The following is a 26460-nucleotide window of genomic DNA, read 5'->3' on the forward strand; positions in this document are numbered from 1 at the left end:
ATACCAGTAGTCCCAGCTACTCAGGAGGCTGAGGTGGGAAAATTTCCTGAGCCCAGGAGGTGGAGATTGCAGTAAGCCAAGATGGCACCACTGCACTTCAACCTGGATGACCAAGTGAGACTCTGTCTCAAAAAAAAAAAAAAAATGGCGGGGCGGGACGGGGGCTTGAGGTGGTGTTATTTACAAAAAAAATGGGATCATGCATATATTAAAACTTGCCTTCTTTACTTACCAGCACCCAAAAGCATCATTAGTGGTCAGTCACACAGACTGAGGTAAGCAAACCTCTTCTGTGAAGAGCCAGCGAGGAAATAGTGTAGGCTTTGCAGGCTGGATAGTCTCTGTTGCGACCATTCGATACAATAACGAAATCAAGACTGCTGCTGTAGCTCAAGAGGAGCCATAGACAATGTGTAAATGAATGGGTGATACTGTGTTCCCATGGAACCTTATTTACAAAACAGGTGACAGGCCAAGATTTGACTGAGGCCCTAGTTTGCAAAGCCAACACATGACGTTACTGTTGTTTTCCCGATGCTGAGAACAGTAGGCATTCAATAAATATTTGAAATGAGAATAATCTTACTTATTTTCATCGTGGAAGAGTATTCCATGGCTTAAATAAGCATCCTTGGACCCATGGTTTTACAAACTGGCTCCTTGTCAAATAGATTTCTAGGATTAAGCTTACTGGGTCAAAGGCTTATGAACTTGTTTGTCAATTAACCACTACTTCCTTGAAACTCTTTCCACTCCTAGCTGCTGTGACACCACACTCTTTTGGGATGTTTCCTTACCTTTTTAGCCACTTCCCAGTTGCCATTCCTAAATTTTTGGAAGGCAGGGGGACAGGTTTTCACTCTGTGGCCCAGGCTGGAGAGCAGTTGCAAGTGATCTTCCTGCCTTTGCCTCCCAAGTAGCTAGGACTACAGGTGCGTCCCACCATGCCTACTAACATTTTTCTTTCTTTCTTTCTTTGACACATAGTCTTGTTCTGTCGCCCAGGCTGGAGTGCAGTAGTGCAGTCTCTGCTCACTGTGACCTCCACCTCCCGGGTTTAAGCGAACCTTGTGCCTCAGTCTCCCGAGTAGCTGGGATTACAGGCCTGCACCACCACACCTGGCTAATTTTTTGTGTTTCTGGTAGAGTCGGGGTTTCACCATTTTGGCCAGGCTGGTCTCGAACTCCTGACCTCAAGTGATCTGCCCGCCTCGTCCTCCCAAAGTGTTGGGATTACAGGTGTTAGCTACCATGCCCAGCCTTTTTTCATTTTTTGTAGACTTGCTATATTGCCCAGGCTGGTCTTGAACTCCTGGCCTTCAGAGATCCTCCCACCTCATCCTCCCAAAGCACTGGGATTACAAAGCACAAGTTCCTGCACCCAGCTTCCATTCCTGAATTTAACAAAATTTCAGAGTCCCTGTGGTAGTGTGTCCGGAATTGGTTCCTTCCGGCAGGTTCTTGGTCTCACTAACTTCAAGAATGAAGCCACAGACCCTCGCGGTGAGTGTTACAGTTCTTAAAGATGGTGTGTCCGGAGTTTGTTCCTTCAGATGTTCAGATGTGTCTGGAGTTTCTTCCTTCCGGTGGGTTCGTGGTGTTAAGCCACAGACCTTCTGCAGTGAGGGTTACAGCTCTTAAAGATAGTGCAGACTCAAAGAGTGGGCAGCAGCAAGATTTATACATGCATATATACACAAATATGTGTAGAGAGAGAGGCTTAAACAAACAAGTTCATGGAATATAGTTACAGAAGGGAGAATTTGACAATAATAACATTTTTTACTCATCAAACTCTCATTTTTAAAAAATGTGTTAAAATTCATTATTTGCAAGAGTTGAAGCAGGAAATGACACTTTTTTTTTTTTTTTTTTTTTTTTTGAGACGGAGTCTCACGCTGTTGCCCAGGCTGGAGTGCAGTGGCGCGATCTCGGCTCACTGCAAGCTCCGCCTCCCGGGTTCCCGCCATTCTCCTGCCTCAGCCTCCTGAGTAGCTGGGACTACAGGCGCCCGCCACCGCGCCCGGCTAATTTTTTGTATTTTTAGTAGAGACGGGGTTTCACTGTGGTCTCGATCTCCTGACCTTGTGATCCGCCCGCCTCGGCCTCCCAAAGTGCTGGGATTACAGGCTTGAGCCACCGCGCCCGGCCGAAATGACACTTTTATGGTATTGGTGGGAGTGGATGTTGCTTCCGGGAGTCAGTGGGGTAGTATTTATTGAAGGATGGGGAATTCGTTTGTCAAAGAGAAAGATGCAGCTGTGATATCATCCGCTCTTCCTCTCACTTCTCTTTCCCAAAGCCCCGTGGCTACCCCTAACAAGAAACCCAAGAGCACTGCTGCGGAAGAGAAAACAGCTTCAGATATCATAATTGAGAGAGGTGTTGGATTGTCACCATGCTGTGGAGTCTTCCTGAGGACCCAACGCTGCTGATGTGTTGGGAGAACAAATCAAAGGAGAAATGGTAGATGTGCAGCATGGGAGGTCATTTCTTTTCTTCTTTCTTTGTTTCCTTTCTCTCCTTTCTTTTCTTTCTTTTTTAGACAAGAGTCTTGCTCTGTCACCCAGGCTGGAGTGAAGTAGAGCCATCACAACTCACTGCAGCCTTGACCTCCAGGGCTCCAGTGATCCTCCCACCTCAGTCCCTGGAGTAGCTAGGACTACAAGCATGCACCGCCACTCTTGGTCTTTTTTTTTTCTTTCTTTCTTTCTTTTTATAGAGATGGAGTCTCGCTATGTTGCTCAGGCTGGTCTTGTGCTCCTGGGATCAGGTGATCCCATCTCTGCCTCTCAAGGTGATGGGATTACAGGTGTGAGCCACCGTGCCCGGCAAATCCCCTTTCGTAGCAACTCAGGTGTATCTGTATGGAGTGAAGTGAATATAGCAGCAGTTGCTCCAGAAACAGAATCCAGAATTGGAAACTGTCAGTGACAGAGTTAGAAAGAATCATGATTCAGATGATTGAAAGATCCTCTGAGGCTCTTCCAACTGGGAGATTGGATTGCATGTTGCCAAGCTAGTCCAAACCTCGTTTTACAAACTTCTGTAGGCTGGGCATGGTGGCTCATGCCTGTAATCCCAGCACTTTGGGAGGCTGAGGATTGAACTCCTTGAGCCCAGGAGTTCGAGATCAGCCTGGGTAACATAGGGAGATCCTGTCTCTATTTTTTTTAAAAAAAAGAAAAGAAAAGAAAAAAACTTCTGTACAGGATTCATTTGGACTAGCACTTCTCAACCTCAGCTATTGACATTCTGGGCCAGATAATTCTTCGTGGTGGGGCTGTCCTGCGCCTTGTAGGATGTTTCATGACATCCCTAGCCTCTACCCATGAGATACCAGCAGCTTCTTCCCTCCTCCAGCTGCGACAACCAGAAAGTCTTCAGATACTGACAGATATCCCCTGGGGGGACAGAACTGCCCCCTGTTGAGAACCACTGCCCCCTGTTGAGAGCCTCCCCAGTAGTTGGAACTACAAGCATGTGCCACCATGCCTAGCTAATTAAAAAAAAAAATATATATATATATTTTTTTTTTGTGGAGACGGGATCTCGCCATGTTGCCCAGGTTGATATCGAACTCCTGGGCTCAAGCAATCCTCTCACCTGGGCCTCCCAAAGTGCTGGGATTACAGGCGTGAGCTACCATGCCTTGCTCCTTGCTTTTCTTTCTTTCTTTGAGTCAGTCTTGCTTTTTCACACAGGCTGCAGTGCAGTGGCATGATCATAGCTTACTGCAACCTCGAACTCCTGGGCTCAAGAGATATTCCTGCCTCCGTTTCCCAAGGTGCAGGGATTACAGACTCATATATTTTATTTATCTAACTTTAAGCACGGTCTCTACCTCCCCCAGTCGTGACAAACAACGTTTCCCTCCAGACTGCCAAATAGCTCCAGGAGGGCAACCCGCTCCCCCCCGCCCCCCGCCGCTTTTTCAACCCAAAGCTGAAGGATATTGAGGTTGCACCACTCAAAACTGAACAGGAATACAAAAATATCTAAAGAGCTGGTGTTGGGCTGGGCGCGGTGGCTCACGCCTTTGGGAGACCGAGGCGGGTGGATCACCTGAGGTTGGGAGTTCGAGATGAGACCAGCCTGACTAACATGGTGAAACCCCGTCTCTACTAAAAATACAAAATTAGCTGGGCGTGGTGGCGCATGCCTGTAACCCCAGCTACTCGGGAGGCGAGGCAGGAGAACCACTCGAACCCAGGAGGCGGAGGTTGCAGTGAGCCGAGATTGCACAGGTGTGAGCCACAGCGCCTGGCCTGGGCTGCATTCTTTCAGGAGGCTTTAGGGGAGAATCTGTTCCCTCCTGTCTTCCAGCTTCCAGAGGCTACTGGCACTCTTTGGCTTATGATTCCTTCCTCCATCTTCAAAGCCATTAACTTCGGTTGTGACTTCCTTACAGTCAATCACTTCGACCCCAATCCCAGCCTCCTTTGTCACATCTGCTTCTCTGACTGTGGCTCTCCTGTCCCCCTCTTGTAAGCACCCTTATGATCACATTGGGCCCACCCAGATAATCCCGGGGCATCTCTGCATCTCAAGATGCTCAACTTAACCAGATCTGCAAAGTCCCTTTTGACATATAAAGTAACATCTTCACAGATTTCAGGGATTAGGATTAGGGGGAACCCTCATTCTGCCTACCCAGAGGTGAAGCTGGTGGGGCTTCTGGGTTAGGTGGGGACTTGGAGAACTTTTCTGTCTAGCTAAAGGATTGTAAACACACCAATCAGCACTCTGTGTCTAGCTAAAGGTTGGTAAACGTACCAATCGGCACTCTGTAAAAATGGACCAATCAGCATTCTGTAAAATGGACCAATGAGCGCTCTGTAAAATGGACCAATCAGCAGGATGTGGGTGGGGCCAAAGAAGGGAATAAAAGCTGGCCAGCAGGCGCTCGTAGCAGCAACCTGCAGGGGTGGCCTTCCGCGCGGTGGGCGTGGGCGTGGGCGTGGGCGTGGGCGTGGGCGTGGGCGTGGGCGTGGGCGTGGGCGTGGGCGTGGGCGTGGGCGTGGGCGTGGGCGTGGGCGTGGGCGTGGGCGTGGGCGTGGGCGTCTTATGTTTCAAAGGAGTTGGAGTCTTGCTTTGTCACCCAGGCTGTAGTGCAGTGGCATGGTGGTAGCTCACTGCAGCCTTCAACTCCTGGGCTCAAGAGATCCTCTTGCTTCGGCTTCCCAAGGTGTGGGGATTACAGACTCGTATTTTTTGTTTATCTAACTTTAAGCATGGCCTCTACCTCCCCCAGTCGTGACAACAACAACGTTTCCCTCCAGACTTCCAAATAGCTCCAGGAGGACAAAACCCCCCTTTTTCAACCGGGAGCTGAAGGATATTCAGGTTGCACCACTCAGAGCAGGTATACAAAAATATCTAAAGAGCTGATGTTATCTCAGTGATATCCCTTCCCTTTTTTTTTTTTTTTTTCGCTTCGGTGACACCCTACTCTCCTGGTCTTCTCCCTACCTCCCTAGTCACTCCTTCCCGTCAGTCTCCTTTCCTGTACTTAAATTTCAGAGTACCCCAGGCGTTGGCCTGGGTCTTCTGCTCCCCACCTAAACTTAAACCACAGGTTTTCATCTGGTTCTCCAGCTTTAAATAGCATCTCCCTTGATAAACTCACAAAATAAGGCACTTTCAAGTCAATGGAAGAAATGATAGTATTGGGACAAAGGACTTTCTATATACGGGAGAAAAAAAATTGTTCATCGCTGTAGGAGGGCTGCGGGGTCTCCTCCGCGCTCCCTTTTGAGCACCTACAGTGAGCGTAGGATTCCCACGGACACCCCAATCCACAAGTGAGTCAAGTTGACAGGGCTCCAAGAAAGACCCATGGAGGGAGAGGGGAACGTCCGGGGAGGCCAAGACTGAAGAAGGCTGCGAGTGAGACTTGGAGAAGCTGATGGCGGCTCTGCAAGTTCGCAACGCGACCCCCGCCCGGTCAGCAAGACCTCAGCGCGTGATCCTCGGATTCTGCGAAACCGGACCAGCGACTGGGTCCGAGAGCGCGGTCCCCACCAAAACGAGCACCAACCAATCGCTGGGGGAAACAGGCAGCCTCGTTTTAACCCACCAATCAGAGACCGCGGCGACCCATTATAACCACCTCGAGAACCAATGAAAAACGGGGATTCTCTCAGCCCGCCTCCCGAGCTTCAACCCCAAAGAGATCGATCGCGCAGTTTTATAAAAGGTACAAATTAGAAAACAATTCTGCGGCTGCATTAGAGACACTGTGTTTTCAAAGACGGTGGGGAGGGCTGGAGAAAAATCCTAGAAGCGAGCAAGACCGCACTACACCGAAACGTCGCGGGCAGCTGACTCGCCAGTCACCATTTAGCCCAGGGCCGACTGGGGACGGACGTGCCGCTGCGCGCTGACGTCACGCGCCAGGCCCCGCCCCACTGGCCGCCCATATAGCGTAAGCCTGGCGCGCGCGCGCATCATTGTGTGGCTGGACTCGGCCGCCGCTGTGGTGTGAGGCGCGTGTTCGGGCTCTTGCCGTCCCCGCACCCGCACCGCGGCTACTGGCTTGCGGTCCGCCGTTCGACAACCAGCCCTTGGGCCCCCGCCCGCCACGGACATGCCGCGCGTCTACATAGGACGCCTGAGCTACAACGTCCGGGAGAAGGACATCCAGCGCTTTTTCAGTGGCTATGGCCGCCTCCTCGAAGTAGACCTCAAAAATGGGTGAGTCGAGCCTGGGCGCCCGCGCCCAGCGTCCCAGGCCTGGTGGCGGCGGGAACTCTCCAAGGAAAAAGGCGGCCAAGGCCGCGGCGCCGCGTGGCAGGGCCTCCAAGATGGCGACGGCGCGGCGTCGCGGGGGCGCGCTGAGGGGTGCGGGCGCGCGCACGGGCGCGCCCTGGCTAACGACGCCCCCGCCGTTGTCCGGCCCTGGCACCGCCCCCAGGTACGGCTTCGTGGAGTTCGAGGACTCCCGCGACGCCGACGACGCCGTTTACGAGCTGAACGGCAAGGAGCTCTGCGGCGAGCGCGTGATCGTAGAGCACGCCAGGGGCCCGCGTCGCGATCGCGACGGCTACAGCTACGGAAGCCGCAGTGAGTCCCACCCCCGCGCGCTCCGCGCCCTTGGGGACCCTGGGGGCGGGCGGGGGTGGGTGGGTTGGGGCCTCCCAGCCCGGGCAGGCGCGAGGGCTGGGGGTCGTTTGACTCGGGTGTCCCCGAGCCCCGCTGCCTTCATGTCTGCCCGGGGCAGCCATGGGACGCCGGAGCGCGGGGATTGGGTTTGGGTGTTTGGTTTTATTTGCGAAGTTGGGCGGGGGGTGGCTTCTTCTGGCCCCTTGTCAGCACTGTCACAGGTTCTAACCACAGAGGAAGTAAGGAGTGGCTGTATTTGTTGTATTCTCCTTACTTACCTATCAGTGCATTAGTTAGAGGTTCGGGGGCAGGCTGGGGTGGAGGTGGGGTAGGGGGGCGGGGGACGGGGAAGGGAGGAGCTTAAAGTATAGGTCTTAAAGTTATGGAACTTGATGGGGGCCGAAGAATGTACTATTTTTAAGTAATGTGGTATTGTACCACAAAGTAGATCTAAATAAGCTTTATGCTGTATTTGAACTAACTGGGGCATGTTACTGGGAGGAGGTTGGGGGGATTTTTGGTTATGTTAAATGTTTGATGTTTAAATTGTTGCATGTTGAATTCAAACTTTTTAACAAGTCCTTGATGTTTCAATTTGAAAGTGACCAATGGGGCTGAGGCTGTGTCCACTGAGGCTAAGATGACTGCCTTTCCTGATTGGCCTTGGCTTTTCCATACATTGTGTGACCCTTGCCCTATGACCCTTTGGCTGACCTTACCGGAAGCCATGACGACAGCAGCCTTTTGCCATTAGACGCAGGGTGATGGTGAGGATTCCAAGGGTTAGACAAAACTGGTTAATCTGAACTAGGTGACTGTTACCTTGCGTGTTTTGTGGCCAAACCACCACCAAAAACCTCACACTGTGATGTAAGTACTTAGTGTAAAACTAGTAAACATTTTTGTAAAATGTAGAAATGCATGTAATCAGTTAAGTTTTATATTTTACAATGTTCTGTAAAATAAAACTTAGCGAGGTAAATCGAATAAAGGAGCAGTCACTCTCTAACAGATTGTAGGAGAGGTTTAGTTGGATTTAGTCTATTTGACTTGCCCTTAATTTAATTTTATGGCAAATCACAAATGTGTCGAAGGTTTAGCAATATAATAGCAAAGTCCTACTCCAGTAAATAAAAGTTGATATGTTTGTACTAACTTTCAAAGACATTATGCGTTTTTATCATTACAAGGCATCTAATTGTTCCCTTCATGTGATAAAGGTGGTGGAGGTGGATACAGCAGTCGGAGAACATCTGGCAGAGACAAATACGGACCACCTGTTCGTACAGAATACAGGCTTATTGTAGAAAATCTTTCTAGTCGGTGCAGTTGGCAAGATTTAAAGGTATGTGCTATAATTCAAGATACAAAAGATACGACTAATGCTTTAAAGTAAACTCTTATTTACATTCTTATTTCTGGGAATTTATTATAGTATATAGATCTTTTAAGATTTCCGAGTCTGACCAATCTTATCATTTCAGGATTTTATGCGACAAGCAGGTGAAGTAACCTATGCGGATGCCCACAAGGAACGAACAAATGAGGGTGTAATTGAGTTTCGCTCCTACTCTGACATGAAGCGTGCTTTGGACAAACTGGATGGCACAGAAATAAATGGCAGAAATATTAGGCTTATTGAAGATAAGCCACGCACAAGCCATAGGCGATCTTACTCTGGAAGCAGATCCAGGTAACTTGTTGAAGGACACTGTGGGGAGGAAACAGAATATTTGACAATAAAAAAGGGAAGTAATGGAGTAATTTCAATTGTTGCCTACTTGAATTAAAGCCAGCTTTTAGTTTGTTTTGGCTGTGCATCATTGGGTTTTTTTCTGGATGTTTTGAAGGTGTATTTAATTTCGTAGTAAAGAAAAACATTATTCTTTGGCTTATCTATTTTTGCCAGATGGCACAGGTGTATTTAAGATGGATTGAGATTAAGACTTCATTGTTTTTCTCCTAATAGGTCTCGATCTAGAAGACGGTCACGAAGTAGGAGTCGCAGGAGCAGCCGCAGTAGATCTCGAAGTATCTCAAAAAGTCGCTCCCGGTAAATAATGTTGTGTTGAGTCATTGTGAATATTACTGTACTTGTTTATGGAGTACGTGTATGTTCTTACAAAGTATTGAGAGAATCGGTCTTTCCTTGTCCAGTTCCAGGTCGCGGAGCAAAGGTCGATCACGTTCTCGATCAAAAGGCAGGAAATCTAGATCAAAGAGCAAATCTAAGCCCAAGTCTGATCGGGGCTCCCATTCACATTCTCGAAGCAGATCTAAGGATGAGTATGAGAAATCTCGAAGCAGGTCTCGGTCCCGATCCCCCAAAGAAAATGGAAAGGGTGATATAAAGTCAAAATCCAGATCAAGGAGCCAGTCCCATTCCAATTCGCCGCTACCTGTTCCACCCTCAAAGGCCCGTTCTGTGTCCCCTCCACCAAAAAGAGCTTCAAGATCCCGTTCTAGGTCTCGTTCAAAGTCAAGATCAAGGTCCAGGTCGAGTTCCAGAGATTAACTCAGAACTCTCTTGTTCTTTGCACACTATTATGGAACACTTTCCTATTTAGGCAGTTACTCTTTCATGTTTATACTTGGCCTCTTCTGCAAGAGCAATCTCCTGAAAACAGGGGCACACAGAAATTTGATTTGTGGCCAGATTTGATGAAAAAGATGAGGCTCTAAAGAAATGGTGGCATGAAGTCAGACACCCTGTCCCTTCTTTGTAGAATTAAGATAACTTTGATTTTATGGCTTTTGAGCTAAAATAACTTTTGTAAAGAGTAAGCTCATTTAGTTTTTTTTTTTTTGTTTTTTTGTTTTTTTAAGTATTTCAGCAGGATCTGCTGGCAGGGTTTTTTTGTTTTATTTGTTTGCTTATTTTTAAATTAACTGTTTCAAGCTTTGAATACTTAAGACTTTAGAGGGAGAACCCAATTTTCAATTATGTTGGCTTTTTATAAAGCTTGAGTTATGTAAGATTTAAATAAAACTTTGCTACCAAGATGATTGCCTTATTGAATAGGTCACTATTAAATTCCTTTAAATGTTGGTATCTGCCATTTGTGGAAACATGTAAATTCTACTGAAGTGTAAACAAGGCAAGCCTCAGATCAGCAATAAATTATTCAGTTTGGATAACATTATTTTGTGCTGTTAATCAAATTTGCCAAAATCTTTTATCTGCCCCTTTAACAAGTTGAGTAAAAATAAAAGGTATTTTTTAGTCAATCTGTTCCATGATTTTGCTTAAATTAATTTTAAGTAATGGAACTTTTTTCAAAGGCAAATTTAAACTCTAAGAAATAATTCCTAATACTTGGGATCTTGTTTAGATAATCCACTTTCTGGAAGTTGTCAGCGTAATTAGTGTTAGAGAGTGGTTCAGTTGTCTTTAATGTTTGTCATGTGGAAATGGAAGTAGCCTCTTTTTGATCTGAACTTGAGTTTATTCAAAGTGTAAAAGCACATACTGCATTTTATGCTGAAAGATAATTATGTTTAACAGGCACTTAGTAAAGTCAGTTGCCAGTTAAGTTACACCCAATAGTCCCCTTCGTAGTTAGTGGGATTATGTGATAATTGGTTAGATCATACTTGTAAATTTTTGCTTTGAAAAACAGTGAAATGGGTAAGCCCAAACTTTTGTACTTTATTACGAGTGAGGTGTAATGAGTACTGTGGAAACCAAATTTGAATACTGCAAATTTGTACGAGTTACTAGGTTAGCAGTTAGTCCATACATCCATAAGCCTGATGAGTTGAAATTGCAGTTGGAGAAGTGAATTAACCTTACATTCCTTTATTCAGATACTTAATTATATAAAGTAATTTTATTTAAAAGCATTTATTGATCTTAGTCTGAAATCGAAATATAGATTAATTGGCTCAGCTTTAATACCTTTCCAGGAGCTGTCACAATGTAGGGTACTAAGGGTTGGATTGTGATGGGGCATGGTCGTACACCACTCGTGCCACAGGTGTGCCTGGAAAGCATGATATTCTAGGGTTGGTTTTTAGGTTCAAATAATCCAGAAATATGCCTAATAAGATAGAGTTGAAAAACTTGAGTCAAATATCTCGGGCATTCACAGAGTGGCTGTGAGTTCTTGGTAGTGTGGAAAAAAACCTGTTTTTCAGAAATTCTGGGTTTCCTGTTAAAAAATCTTAAAGCCCAACCTTAGGAATATAGTGCCCCAAAAGGCAGATGCTTCTTCCATTATCTTATTTTCTTTGATACTTAATTAGATGTTTATAAAGAAATGGGTTTATTTTTCCAGTATAAATCTCAGAATTTAAGGAAAGAAAGTGGTGTGTGTTACTGTAGTTCATTGTTTTGCCTACTCAGCAGAAGTGATGACTCTTAAAAATTGGCTTTGACCAAAGTTCTCTTGTTTTCAGGGAAAGAACATAAAAGCTTTTTGAACCACAGCCTTTTTAAAAGAGGGGTGGGAGGATATTATAGTAAGAAATTTGGCTTTCTAAAAATATGAAACATCCTTCAACTGGGCTCTCTTGTTAATAGGACATCATATGATGATAGACTGGTTTGACTACATTGTTAGCTGCCCCAGTAAGCAGGTCATTGTATAGGTAAATGCCTGCATCCATAATTTTCTAGTAATAGCCACAACCAATTTATTAATAGTCAGGGCCTATCCTTGCCTGTAGTTCTAAGTCACTGGATGCCTGAAATCACTGTGTAACATTGGCTCACTTGATGAGCATAGGGTTGACCGATAAAATGTTTAGTTCCCTTGCTAACTTGTGGGAAGAATGAGTCCACGACATGCTCCATACCAGTGGCTAGATAAGAGTATTAAGGTGGAGCAGAAGAGAAGTGAAAACATCTTGATTCCCCTTTCACTTGATGGTGTTTATGAACATGCCGTAGTGCCTTTATGGCCAGTTTTGAGTCCTGCCTACTTTGACTTTTACGTTCCCATTCCTGTGTTACCACCTTCCTCCCGATTTGTTAACCTATTTTGTGCTTTAAATCTCAATAAAATACTTACTGAGGGAAAGACTTGTTTTGAGTTTATTGCATATGCCCACTTAGGACCAGATTCTTAACAAATGGTTTTTTGGATTGGAGTTGGCATTGGGAAAGCCATTCCTATCTTGAGTATGAGAACAGGATCTTGTTTTCACTTCCCCAGAAACATGAGTTTGGGGTTTAGTATATGGTTTATCTTGGGCAAGTCATTAATCACTGTGCTTCAGTGTCGTCCTTGAAACAATAGAGATAAAACATGGCATGGGATGTGAAGACTAAAAGTCAAGAATATGAACAGTACAAGAGAGTACCATAACAAATACAATTTTATTTACAAATATACATGGTTGGACCATACCTTGGAATCTGCTTATTAATGCAGCTACTGTTGACAGTACTTGTATCTGCTCAGAGATTTCTATGGTTATATAAAAATGACCTTTTAAGTTTTCAGTGTTCATGCCCTGAGTCTGCAGTTTGATTTAATATATGCTAATACAGAGATCGGCTTACAATGGATGACTGGTTACCATTGAATGAATGTATGATAATTTTTTTTTCAGAACCAACAGTATGAATAATCCTTTGACTTGTGTATCAGCATGAATTTAAAAATTACTTTCAGGATTCAACATTTAGAGTTCTTGGAATAGAGCACCTAGTGTAGTAATTACAAATTTATATGCTAATCTTTAAGTTTCCTCAGTGACCACATTTTGAATATATTAGTATCCCGAACATGTATGTATCTGTTTACTGAAAGTCAGTGCAATTGTGCAGTTGATCTTCCTAGATCCTAAATAGTTTGTTTACATATGCCTTGTTATCTTAGAGCAATCCTGCAGATGGCCCCTAGTATAGCACTTAACACAGTCATTAACTTTTTGTAGCTTTTGAATAGAAAGGAATCATGGTTCAAAAATTGGAAGAGTGGGTGCGGTGGCTCATGCCTGTAATCCCAGCACTTTGGGAGGCCAAGACAGGAGGATCACCTGAGCTCAGGAGTTCGAGACCAGCCTGGCCAACATGGTGAAACCCTGTTTCTACCAAAAATACAAAAATTAGCCAGGTATGGTGGTGCGTGCCTGCAGTCCTACTACCAGGAGACTGAGAGACGGGCAGGAGAATCGCTTGAACCCGGGAGGCGGAGGTTGCAGTTAGCCAAGATCACACCATGGTACTGCAGCCTGGGCAACAGAGTGAAGCCCTGTCTGAAAAACAATAAAATTTTAAAAATGTTTTCTAGGAACAGGAACATTATCTTCTACAGAATTATCAAAATCAGGAAATTAATGTTGATAAAATACTGTTGTCTGATACACAGTTCATACTGAAATTTCATCAGTTGTCCCATAATGTCCCTTAACGTTTTTCCTCTTGGTCCAAGATTCATTGGTGGCATTTTGTTGTCATGGCTCTTGAGTCTCCTAATTTCCAATGCATCCTCAGGCTTTGTCTTCATCTTTTTAAGAAGTAGTTAATATAGGCTCCAGTTAACCCCCTCTCAAAATTATTTTTAAAAATGACTTTTATAGTGATTCAGGTTATTAAGATGGATCACTGGACATATATAATACATCGAGGACAGAGTCTCATTTTTGTGATATCCCTGCCCAAAGTGCTGTCATGTAGAAACGAGACAAATCCAAGATGAGGGGAAAACCTACAAAATAAACTTTTTTTTTTTTTTTTGAGGCAGAGTTTGACTCTTGTTAACTCAGGCTGGAGAGCAATGGTGCAATCTCAGCTCACTGCAGCCTCTTGCCTCCTGGGTTCAAGCTATTCATCTGCCTCTACCTCCCGAGTAGCTGGGATGACAGGCATGCGCCACCACACCCGGCTAATTTTCTATTTTTTTAGTAGAGACAGGGTTTTTCCATGTTGATCAGGCTGGTCTTGTACTCCTGACCTCAGGTGATCCGCCCGCCTTAGCCTCCCAAAATGCTGGGACTACAGGTGTGAGCCACCTCGCCTGGCCTTCTACCATAAAGGAATTGCTTTGGAGGGGTGGCGGGGTCCGTGTACACTATATGGGTTTTCTTTAGGTTTTCTGTTTTTGAAGAGATGGAGTCTCACTCTGTTACCCAGGCTGGAGTGCAGTGGTGCAATCATGGGCTCAAGCGATGCTCCCACCTCAGTCTCCCAAATTGCTGAGACGAGTGTGCACTACCACACCCAGCTAAGGGAGTAGACTATGTTTTAAAGGTAAGGTTTAAAGAAGGTGGTTTTTTATTTTTGTCTTTAGGAGGGAGTCAATTTGGAGATTAAGAGCTTCTGAAGGCAAAGGTTTGATGGCATCAGATTGAACCCCCATTACTGCTGAAAGCAGGAGAGCGAGTCCCCTAGCCCAGGTCCAAAAGGATTGGGAGGCAAATAAGTTGCACCCTCATCTATAAAACAAGACCTACTAATATGAAAAGTAAATACTAATATCAAAGCATTTGGCACAGTCACTCATTAAATAGTAACTGCATTTAGGAAAACATTCTAAAATAGAACTAAACTCTCCAGGAGCGATGGTTCATGCCTGTAAAGGTGGCCAGGGCGGGCAGATCACTTGAGATCCGGAGTTGGAGACCAGCCTGGCCAATGTGGTGAAACCCCATCTCTACTAATAATACAAAAATTAGCCTGGTGTGGTGGCGCAGGCCTGTAATCCCCGCTAGCTTGGAGAACAAGGCAAAAGAATCGCTTGAACCTGGGAGGGGAGGTTGCAGTGAGCCAAGACCACGCCACTGTACTCCAGCCTGAGCAACAGAGCGAGACTGTCTCCAAACACCAGTGAGAATAGTAGAATGAACTGCCCTTGTGCTCCACTGGCTTTAACAATATATACCTGTCTACTTCTCCCAAATAATTTTGAAGGAAATCCTAGACATTTTATCTGTAGATTTACTATATACCTCTTTAAAGACATCTAAACTCTTTAAATCTAAAGTCTCTCTTTGTGTCCCCTTCAATATATTTATTGGAGAAGCTGTCTTTGTCCTGGAGAGTTTCCCAGTCTTGATTTTGCTGATTGCAATCTCGTGGCATCATTAAGTGTATTCTTCTGTATGCTGCATTTCCTGTAAATTAATAGATCTAGAGAAGCGGTTTTCTTTTTTTTGAGAAGGGTTCTCTTATCACCCAGGTTGGAGTTGCAGTGGTACAATCGCAGCTCACTGCAACCTCGGCCTCCTGGGCTCAAGTGATCCTCCCACCTCAGCCTCCTGAGTAGCTGCCACAATGCCCAGCTAATTTTTTGTATTTTTGGTAGAGATGGTGTTTCACCATGTTGCCCAGGCTGGTCTCAAACTCCTGACCTCAAGCGATCCTCCCGCCTTGGCCTCCCACAGTGCTGGGATTACAGGCATGAGCCACTGCGCCCAGCAAGAAGTGTGGTTTTGCCAAGGCACAGTGACTCACACCTGTAATTCCAACACTCTGGGAGGATCAGTTGAGCCCAGGAGTTTGAGACCAGCTTCGGCAACATAGTGAGACCCCATCTCTACAAAAAAATTATAAGTTAGCCAGACATGATGCTGCCCACCTGTGGTCCCATCTACTCAGGAGGCTGAGGTAGGAGGATCACTTGAGCCCAGGAGGTTAAGGCTGCAGTGAGTCGATCATGCCACTGCACCGTAGCCTGGGTGACAGAGCGAGACCCTGTCTTTAAAAAAAAAAAAAAATGCGGTTCCCAACCAGCAGCATCAAAATCATCTCGGATTTAGATGTTAGAAATACAACTTCAGTCTTCACCCCAGACTCTGAATCAAAAACTGTGGATAGAGTCAGGCACAGAAAGACAAACCTCGCATGTTCTCGCTTATTTGTGGGAGCTAAAAATCAAAACAATGGAACTCATAGAAATAGTAAAAGGATGGTTATGAGAGGCTGGGAGGGTAGTAGGGGGGTGAGGGGTAAGTGGGGATGGTTAATGGATCCAAAAAAAAAGAAAACGTAGTTTGTGATAGCACACAGGGTGATTATAGTGTGTAATTTAATTGTACATTTTAAAATAAAGACTATAACTGGATTGTTTGTAACATTAAGGATAAATGCTTGAGGGTATATCTGTGTACTGTGGGTAATTAAAAAGAAAAAATAAAAATAACATACAAAAAATGCTTTAGATAATGAAGACCCCATTTTCCATGTTGCGATTATTACACATTGCATGCCTATATCAAAGTATCTCATTTACTCCATGGATATATACACCTACTATGTACCCACAACAATTTTTTTTTTTTTTTTTTTTTTTTTTTTTGAGGCAGAGTCTCGCTCTGTCGCCCAGGCTGGAGTGCAGTGGCGCGATCTTTTTTTTAAGATAGAGTCTCGCACTGTCGGCCAGGCTGGAGTGCAGTGGCACAATCTTGGCTCACTGCAACCTCTTGTCTCCTGGGCTCAAGCAATTCTCCTGCCTCAGCCTCCTAGGTAGTTGGGATTACAGGCGTGTGCCACTACACCTGGCTAATTTTTGTATTTTTAGTAGAGACAGGGTTTCACCATGTTGGCCAGGCTGGTCTCGAATGCCAGACCTCAGGTAATCCTCCCGCCTCAGCCTCCCAAAGTGCTAGGATCACCAGGGTGAGCCACCGCACCTGGCCAATATTTTTTTTTAATAAACAAAACTGGGCCAGTTGCAGTGGCTCACACCTACAATCCCAGCACTTTGGAAGGCTGAGGCGGGCAGATCACCTGAGGTCAGGAGTTCAAGACCAGCCTGACCAACATGGTGAAACCCCATCTCTACTAAAAATACAAAAATTACCCGGGCATGATGGCACACACCTGTAATCCCAACTACTTGGGAGATTGAGGCAGGAGAATCTTGAACCCAGGAGGTAGAGGCTGCAGTGAGCCAAGATCATGCTCCAATATGGGGACAGAGCGATACTCTATCTCAAATAAATATTTAAAAAATAAAACTGAGTAGAACGCAGCCATAGGTGTTTTTAAAAGCCCCTTAGGTGGTCCTGGCACATACTAAAATTGAAGACCTACTATTCTAGCAGTTTTATCAAATTCCAATTTTTAAAAAATTTTGAATAGAATGTGCAAATGCAGGTTTGTTACATGCATATATTCTGCCCGTGAGTCTGGGCTGTCAGTGTGTGCATCACCACCTTAATTTTTTTTTTCAAAACTTCTTGGGGACTGGACACCATGGCTCATGCCTGTAATCCCAGCGCTTTTGGGAGGCTGAGGTAGGCAGATGACTTGAGCCCAGGAGTTGAAGACCAGCCTGGGCAACATAGGGAGACCCTGCTTCTACAAAAAATAGAAAAATTAGCCAGGCATGGTGGCAGGTCCCTGTAGTCCCAGGTACTTGGGAGGCTGAAGTGGAGGATCACCTGGGCCCTGGAGGTGGAGGCTGCAGTGAGCCGAGATCGCGCCTCAGCACTCCAACCTGGGCAACAGAGCAAGTCTCTGTCTCAAAAAAAAAAGAAAACTACATAGGGGTGGGGGCGGTGTCCCACACTTATAGGAAGCCAAAGTGGGAGGAGTTCAAGGAGTTGAAGGCCAGGAGTTCAAGACCAGCCTGGGTAACTTAGCAAGACCCCATCTGGATGTCTTTTTTGTCATAATGGCAACCATTGATTATTTATGCCTGGATACATTAAACCATGGACTGTGGCTTTAAACAGTTATTTCAATCCATGGCAGCTCGCCTTATCAATGCTACCTTTTTATTTTTTCTTTTTTGAGTTAGGGTCTTACTTTGTCACTTAGGCTGGAATACGCTGGCGTGATCATGGCTTACTGCAGCCTCAACCTCCCGGGGTCAAGCCATCCTCCCACCTCAGCCTCCCAAGTAGCTGGGACTATAGGCACATGCCACCACGCCTGGCTAATTTTTGTATTTTTTGTAGGGACGGAGTTTCGCTATGTTGCCCAGGCTGTTTTTGAACTCCTGAGCTCAAGCAATCTACCTACCTCCGCCTCCCAAAATGTTGGGATCACAGATGTGGGCCACTGTGCCTGGCCTTCTAATCAGTGTCACCTAATTCTGTCTTCAGTCAGTGGGACTCAACTCAATTTGCCTCCTGAGTCCTTTTGAAGCAATTCTAATCTTGTCAGTTTCCTCGCTTCCTGGTATGGTAAGATTTCCAGGCTCATGTTGTACATTTTCAGTCCAGATCTGAAATCAGCCATTTCTCCAAGGAGCCCTGGTTTTGTTGGAAATGGTGTTTAGCAACCAGTCCGGGCAATAAGCAAATTCATTGCCACTTGTTTGGTCATTAGGCCTTTTCAGTGGACAGAGCTAGGAAAATATTGCCTGATTCTCCCTCTAGCCACACAAATCATGTTACCTTCTGGTCATCTGAAGGTCCTCTCTTCTCCAAGCCGAAACCCTTCCAACCCTGCCTCAGTCAGTACCACAGTTTTGAATCTCCTAACCATATGTTGTCTTCCTGCACTCTTCATTTGTGAGTGCCACTCACAGAGTGGTGTCCACTGGCAGACAAAGCACTCCAGGTTTGCTCCAACCTGCTCAAAGCAGAGCAGTACATGACTTCCCTGCCTTGATAAATGCTTCCTCAGCTGACTTCTGGGCCGTTTCTGGCAAAGGGATAAGAGGATTAAAAGGAAACTGTTTCTCTAAAATCCTGCAGCCTCTTTTCCGCACCTTCAGAAGGTTTAAAGCAGATAATGTGTCATCTTGGAGTAGTGAGTAGAAGAAGAAGGAAAATTCAGAGCCTAACTTTCAATGTGATTCTGGAGTATACAACAGCACTATAAATGGAATGAGTAAATAAAGACCTTAAATTATAGTTTTCATCCACCTTGACCATTGCTTGCAGACCCAGCAGTAACTCAAGCCCAGACAACAGTGTGGCTGTGATCATAAGATGATCAGTGCTCACTGGTGTTTTCAGGAAGTTTTTCAGGAAGCCCTCGAAAAGTATAGCACCATGAGTCATCATAGTCCAACTTATATTCAGTAAGCGTTTATTAAAAACTTTGGCTGGGCACGGTGGCTCGCACCTGTAATCCCTGTGATTGGGAGGCCGAGGCGGGCAGATCACTTGAGGTCAGGAGTTCAAGACCGGCCTGGCCAACATGGCAAAACCCCATCTCTACTAAAAACACAAAAATTAGCTGGGCACGGTGGCAGGCTCCTGTAATCCCAGCTACTCCAGAGGCTGAGGCAGGAGGATCACTTGAGCCCAGGAGGCGGAGGTTGCAGTGAGCCGAGATCATACCACTGCACTCAAGCCTGGGCGACAGAGCAAGACTGTCTCAAAAAAAAAAAAAACAAAAAAACGTACCAGATGTGTGGTAGATGACATTACTGTCAGAAATATTTACTATCTCCCCATTCTGCATTTATGAGTACTTCCCTCTCTTGATGTTGGCCAATGGAATTTAGCAGGCATGATCTATTTGGTAGGCTGAATGATGCCCTCCCCCGCCCCCCAGAAGGGGTAGGCTCAATCTCCAGAACCTGTGAATATGTAACAACATTGTAAAAGACACTTTGCAGATGTAATTAAATAACGTTCTAGAGATGCAATTATCTGGCTAGGCCCAGTGTAATCACAAAGGTCCTTATAAATAGGGAGGCTGGAGAGTCAAAAATCAGAAAAAGTTGGTGTAAAAATGGAAGCAACAGTAGATTGGAGATGCTCTACTGTCAGCTCTGAAGATGGAGGGAGCCACGGAACAAGGAAACGGATTCTTCCTAAGGGAGCGCAGCCCTGCCGACTCCCTGACTGGGCCCCTGCCTCCCTCCCTCGACTGGCCCAATGAAACCCATTTCTGACTTTTGATCTTCAGGACCATAAGACAATAAATTTGTGTTATTAGGTTGGTGCAAATGTAATTGCGGTTTTTGCCATGACTTTGAAAATATTTTAGGCCACCAGGGTTGTGGTATTTTGTTACCAAAGCTCCAGAAAAATTAATACAACACAGCTAAAGCCTTAAGACACAGTTGCACAACTGGGCTTGCTCTCCTGCATCCCAGCTGTCTCCATGAGAATAACACACCTCAGCCAGCCCACTGGTCCAAGAGGACAAGAGACAAGCTGGCTAGAGCCGCCTGTTAGCCTTGGCCACCAGCTCGAAGCAGAACCCAGCTGAGATCAGCCAACCTGCAGAAATGTGAAAAGGAAAAACTTAGTGTTGTATGCTACTCAGTTTTGGGGGTTAGCAACAATGATAGCTAACTGATACGGGGTGCTAGGCAACTCCACATATGTCTCTATAATAACTATACGTGGTAGAGAAACTTATCCAGCATTTTACAGATGATGAAACAGGCCAGGTAAACACACATGCCCAAAGTCACACACAAGGCAGCATTCTGAAGTTCAGTTGTTTCATTTTGCCTAAATGAATATGAGAGAGATCTTCCATTTTTCCTTCCCAATTCCCTATTCGCCTGTCTGAGCCTCAGGAAACTAGCCTCGTGACTTCATCCACACACTTCCCTGCCCTCTGGTTTCTGACTGGGATCAGCCATTAGGAAGCAGCAGTGGGATGTGGAAAGCGGGAGAAGATGGAAGTTGGGGTCTTTATTCCCACAACACCCCAGCCCCACCCCTGCAGACTTAACCAAGGCTGGCGGTGGCCTTCAACCGAAGGCCGTAGTGTCTGGTGTACATAGCCCTCTTGTCCAAGTCCTGGTAACCACTGCCTCCCTTTGTCGTAGCCTCACCGTCTTATGCTAACCGTTGTAATTTTCCTACACCCTGCCCACGCCATTATAACTAAGTTAATGATTTATTAGATTACCTTCAAATTACTCAAGTGGGAGTGCGCCTTCTGTTTCCTGTCATGACCCTACAGATAATAGCAAGTAAGTTAAGCAGTAAGTAAATATTTCCTGTTCCAGGGGACTATGAAACATCACACTTAGTGCTTGCTTCGGCAGCATATATACTAAAATTGGAATGCTACAGAGAAGATTAGCATGACCCCTGCGCAAGGATGGCATGCAAATTCATGAAGCCATGCATATTTTAATTAAAAATTATAAAAATAAATATCGGGTAGATATGCAGGCAGGGCGGGGCAAAGCTCTGAGAGGTAGGGTATGCAGGTCAGCATTATCTGGTTGCAATGGTTATGTTGAGTAATGGGCCACCTGGTGGTCTCGCTGGAGGCAACAAGGCTGTAAATCAATTCTTCAGCATTCTTTCCTGAGATGGGACACTCTCAACCTTGGTCTGATATTCTGGACCTCCTAAGGCCAGTTCCTGGAATTATTTAAATAAAAGACATGGTTAAGCATTAAGAGAGCACAGAAGAACAATACAGAATGGCTGGACTAGGTGTGGTGGCTCACACCTGTAATCACACACTTTGAGAGGCTAAGGCAAGAGGATCACTTGAGCCTAGGAGTTCGAGAGCAGCTGGGACAACATAGTGAGACCCTGTCTCTACAAAAAAATTAAAAATTAGGCAGGTGTGGTGGTATGCGCCTGTAGTCCTGTAGGTCTAAAACTGGCCTGTTTGGAGATTTGGTTATTATTTCACTTTCTCCTGATTTCTTGGAAGGTTTGATAACAATCTTGGTTATCAATCTTGGTTTCAGGCCAGGTGTGGTGGCTCACACCTGTAAATCCCAGCACTTTGGGAGGCCAAGGCAGACGAATCACCTGAGGTTGGGAGTTTGAGACCAGCCTGGCCAACATGGTAAGACCCTGTCTCTACTAAAAATACAAAAATTAGCTGGGCGTGGTAGTGGGCGCCTATACTCCCCAGCTACTCAGGAGGCTGAGGCAGGAGAATTGCTTGAACCTGGGAGGTAGAGGTTGAAGTGAGCCGAGATCATGCCATTGCACTCCAGCCCGGGTGACAAGAGCAAAACTCCATCTCAAAAAAAAAAAAAATCTTGGTTTTGGCTTGGTGGTGTGGAACTTCAGCATTTGTACTCCATTTTAGTTTGGTCCATTGGGTCTAATGCCAGAGCCCAATCCAAATAATGAACTCCTGAAAATTATATTTAACATAAGGGAAGGAAGGAGATAGAGGGAAAGAGGGCATGAGAAAGAAAGGAATGAGGCCAGGTGTGTAACTCACGCCTATAATCCCAGCACTTTAGGGGGCAGAGGCAGGAGGATTGCTTGAACTCGAGTTCAAGATCAGCCTGGGCAATATAGTGAGACCTCGTCTCTTAAAACAAACAAACAAACAAAAAAAAAAGACTGAAGAAGAAAGGAAGTAGAGAGAAAGGAAGGAAAGAACTCTTCATTTATATTTCCTGGCTCTAGAATTGCTATATACATATATGACACTTTTTAAAACAGTTAAGAGGATTTTATCCAGCACTATTGGAAGAGGGGAGAGAGGTCTGCCTCAACCAAACAGCAAGGGCAAGAAGTGGGGATTTATAGGCAACAAGAAGAGTGAGGGGGTCATAGCTGAAAAATTACTAAGAGCAGACATCATGGGTAGGGGGATTCTAGCTAAACTGAACTAGCAGGATTCTTGCTAGAGGCAGACCAAGGACTTATATATCAGAGGTGAAGGATCAGAAACTTGATCAGATATCAAGGATGGGGGATAACTTAGCAGGATTCTTATTAAAACTGGGCCAGGCAGGCCAAGGACAGGAGGGAGGAGAGGCCAAGTTTGGACAAGGAGAGAGCCTTTTGTCAGTTTTTTAAATCACTCTTTGAGTATGAGCCTGGGGAACTGGAGAATTCATTTTTTTCTTTTTAAAATATAGCTATGGGGTTTTGCCACGTTTCCCAGGCTGGTCTCAAGCTTCTAAGCTCAAGCAATTCGCCTGCCTCAGCCTCCCAAAGTGCTGGGATTATAGGCATGAGCCACTGCACCTGGCTGAGAATTCAAAAACACTAAAAATTCGTAAGATTAGAGTACTTTAATGTGGTGCTTCACAGTATACAACGTTTTAAAAATCAGGGTTGGGTGCAGTAGCTCACATCTGTAATCCCAGCACTTTGGGAGGCCAAGGCTGGCGGATCATCTGAAGTCAGGAGTTCGAGACAAGCCTGGCCAACATGGTGAAACCCCATCTCAACTAAAAATAAAAAAATTAGCGGGGCCTGGTGGCGCACATCTGTAATCCCAGGTACTCTGGAGGCTGAGGCACAAGAATCACTTGATCCTGGGAAGTGGAGGCGGTAGTGAGCCGAAATTACACAACTCCACTCCAGCCTGGGAGACAGACTGAGACTCTGTCTCAAAAACATAAAATAAAAATAATAAAAATAAAATCAGTAACCTGAGGATACCGGATATCAACTCCTATGTCCAATTTATTTCATTAACCACTTTAGATTAATAAATATTAGAATGCTACATAGAACTGTATCATCAAGTCGAACCACACTCCAATTTTCAGGGCAACTGCAGTTTTCAGGGCAATTGCAATTTTCAGGACCGCAAGCAGTCTGCACCATTTTCTTGGGCCTCCGTTGAAGCCACATTGCATACATCCCACAAGTCTCTACTAAAAATACAAAAACTAGGCATGGTGGCACAAGTCTGTGATCCCAGCTACTCAGGAGGCTGAGCTGGGAGGATGGCTTGAACCTGGGAGGTGGAGGCTGCAGTGAACTGAGATCGGGCCACTGGATTCCAGCCTGGGCAAGAGAGTGAGACCCTATCTCAAAAAAAGAAAAAAGAAATGCCCTTTAGCTCTTCCCTGTTTTTGCACATACCAGCAGTATAACAAAAGTCACACATAGTTCGCTTAAAAATTAATAATAATGAAATCAGTAGGCACTGCAGCATGCACTTGTAGTCCTAGCTACTCAGCAGACTGAGGTGGGAAAATTGCTTGAACCCAGAAGTTTGAAGCTGCAGTGTGCTGTGATCACACCACTGAGGATGCCAGCCTGGGTGACAGAGTAAGACCTTGTTTCTTAAAAAAAAAAAAAAAAAAGTGTCTGCAGCTCCATACTCTAATTGATAGAAACAAGAATTAAGTTCCTACGGCATATTTGGCATATTCCTGCTTACAAAAATATCACCAAACTTCTAAACAAGATCAAAACACTTCTAACATTAAACATCGAAATAAATGTGAGCTACACATACCTTTTGCAAAGATTAATAGAAACAAGAGAATAATTGACCCAAGTTTTGGTTAATCAGTGAGTGAGGGCGGTCGTGGTGATGGTGGGTTAAATCAAGGAATAAGTGTTTGTAAAGCAAAAATTTTCAGGAGCATGTCCTCCCACTATACAGTTCAAAAACAAACAAGAACCAATCTGGCAGACTCACTGAGTGCTTTTGGATCACATCATTCATTGTCCTGCATTTGTATGATTATCATATACTGTATGGATTTTTTTATTTTACAATAATTTGTATTCACTCATTTTCATTCATTCCGTTTCCAAGCTGCTTATTCCAATTCAGGGTGTCAGGTGGCAGCCTGTCCTAGCAGCTCAGGACGCCAGGTGGGCGTCCCCCCAGACAGGATGCTGTCCCATCACAGAGTGCGCGCGCGCATGCGCGCACACACACACACTCCGACAGGAACCATTTAGACATGCCAGTTTACCTAAAGTGCACATCCATGGGATGTGGGAGGAAAACAGGGTACCTGGAGAAAACCCACGCAGGCATGAGGAGACCATGCAAACTCCACACAGACAGTGACCCTGGCTGGGAATCGATTTGTTTTCTCAACAATGTTATAACAAAAGGATGTTGAATGTAATGATGTTATCTGAGGACTGGCTGTAATTAACCAACTGACCAGCAGACTGCATCTTCATAGTTACTATTATTCCATGTGCAAACGAGATCCAAAGGAGAGAAGGGTTAGAAATCCATTTTTTTCTTATCAAACGTATATTCTTTTATCCATTGCATTACAGTATTTTATCCATTGCATTACAGTCTTTTCTGAGCAAAGTGGAAGTTCAAGTCAAAAGTTAGATGGAAGTCACTTTAAAGTTCAAAGAGGAGAAGAAATGAACTTTTCTTTTGAGAGCCTCTTTTGTGCTAGATGCTTGCGCCTTGCTATGAGAAATGCCAAGATCTTTGCATCTATTGAAGTAGAGAGTAAAACATTTTTTAAAAACGCAAAGATGAGTATGATGAGAGTTTGTGACCGCTGCCACATACCAAATCAGGACAAGGCTATCAGTAATAGCGCCTGAGATTCTCCAGGCTAGAATAAACCTCCATCATCATCTTGTTCTATCCCCATCTGATGCTTGAGTCAGATCTTGCTTCTTCATACCCAGTCTGCTTAGCTTTTTAATTTTTTTAGACAAGTTCTCAGTCTGCTGTCCATACTGGAGTTCAACCGTGCAATCTTGGCTCACTGCAACCTCAGCCTCCTGGGCTCAAGCAATCCTCAGGCACGCACCAGTATGCCCAGCTAATTATCTTCTGTATTTTTTGTAGAGACAGGGTTTTGTCATGTTGCCCAGGATGGTCTCAAACTCCTGGGCTCAACTGATATACTCATCTTGGCTTCCCAAAGTGCTGGGATTACAGGTATGAGCCACCACACCCAGCCTGCTTAGTTGTTTTAAAATAAAAACTTTAGACAAATTAAATGTAAGAGTTTAATTGAGCAAAGAACGACTGGTCATTTGGACAGCCTCCTAAACCAGAATAGGTTCAGAAAAACTCCAGGCTTACTGCATGGTCAGAGAAGACCTGTGGACAGAAATAGGAAAGTGACATACAAAAAATAGAAATGAGATACAGAAACAGCTGGATGGGTTACAGCTTGGCATTTGCCTTATTTGAATACAGTTTGAACAGTTGGCCACCTTTGATTGACCAAAACTCAGTGATTGGTATGAGAGTAGGTTACAGTCTGTTTACACAGTCAGCTAGACTATACTTCACTATGTACGGAGAAATCTTTAGGCTGAACATAAGGAGGCAGATTTAGGCTAAACTTAATTTAACAATTCTCCGCTTTTTGTCAACCTCTCAAAACTTTAGGCATTGATATCATTCTGTCGTCATTGTAAATGTACTTATTTGGGCTCAAATCCCACTTGGAAACAGCAGAAGAGTGGGTTTTGTGAGGGCTTTAGATTCCTTTTTTGTAAGGGTTAGAGTAGAGGGGACCTCCTTATGCTAGAATCTTCTATTTTCTATTCTACAATCTCTTAATCTGTTTTAGGATCTATCTGCTTCTTTAAAGTTTTAGTTTGATTATTTCGCATCTAGCATGAATTACTCCACTTTGGTTTAATCTGTTCTGGTCTGTTGGGGTCTACTACGTGAGCTCACTCCAAAATTATGACTTGCCATAATTTTGTTTAAAAACCCTCCCCTTTTGGTTAAGTTCTCACTTAGGCAGGAATGTGACCGGAACTCAGGGCTTTAGCAGCCATCTCAGTTACCATCATCTGGGTTTCTAGTTTCAGCACAAAACTTATAGGTTGCAGTGTCCTCATGGTTATGTTTTTTAAAATGTTGTT

At 44.9% G+C, this 26460-nt stretch overlaps 1 protein-coding gene and 1 non-coding gene across 2 annotated transcripts; both read left to right on the top strand.

Annotated features, from left to right (window-relative positions):
- The first annotated feature begins 6448 nt into the window (after positions 1-6448).
- Positions 6449-12125, top strand: SRSF6 (serine and arginine rich splicing factor 6). The gene is made up of 6 exons (XM_015148969.3): positions 6449-6696; positions 6917-7065; positions 8325-8449; positions 8589-8797; positions 9074-9157; positions 9262-12125. The coding sequence occupies exons 1-6, from the start codon at positions 6590-6592 to the stop codon at positions 9617-9619; spliced, it is 1032 nt and encodes a 343-aa protein (XP_015004455.1). The 5' UTR covers positions 6449-6589; the 3' UTR covers positions 9620-12125.
- Positions 12126-20947: 8822 nt separating this feature from the next.
- Positions 20948-21054, top strand: LOC114670726 (U6 spliceosomal RNA). The gene has a single exon (XR_003720416.1). It is a non-coding gene; the product is annotated as a U6 spliceosomal RNA (small nuclear RNA).
- The last annotated feature ends 5406 nt before the right edge of the window (positions 21055-26460 follow it).

This window comes from Macaca mulatta, chromosome 10, assembly GCF_049350105.2.
Source record: "Macaca mulatta isolate MMU2019108-1 chromosome 10, T2T-MMU8v2.0, whole genome shotgun sequence".
Classification (NCBI taxonomy): domain Eukaryota; kingdom Metazoa; phylum Chordata; class Mammalia; order Primates; family Cercopithecidae; genus Macaca; species Macaca mulatta.

Coding starts and splice junctions, on each gene's coding strand:
- SRSF6 (XM_015148969.3), top strand. CDS start 6,590: ATGCCGCGCGTCTACATAGGACGCCTGAGCTACAACGTCCGGGAGAAG. Junction 7,066..8,324: donor CTACAGCTACGGAAGCCGCA/GTGAGTCCCACC, acceptor CATGTGATAAAG/GTGGTGGAGGTGGATACAGC. Junction 8,450..8,588: donor GCAGTTGGCAAGATTTAAAG/GTATGTGCTATA, acceptor TTATCATTTCAG/GATTTTATGCGACAAGCAGG.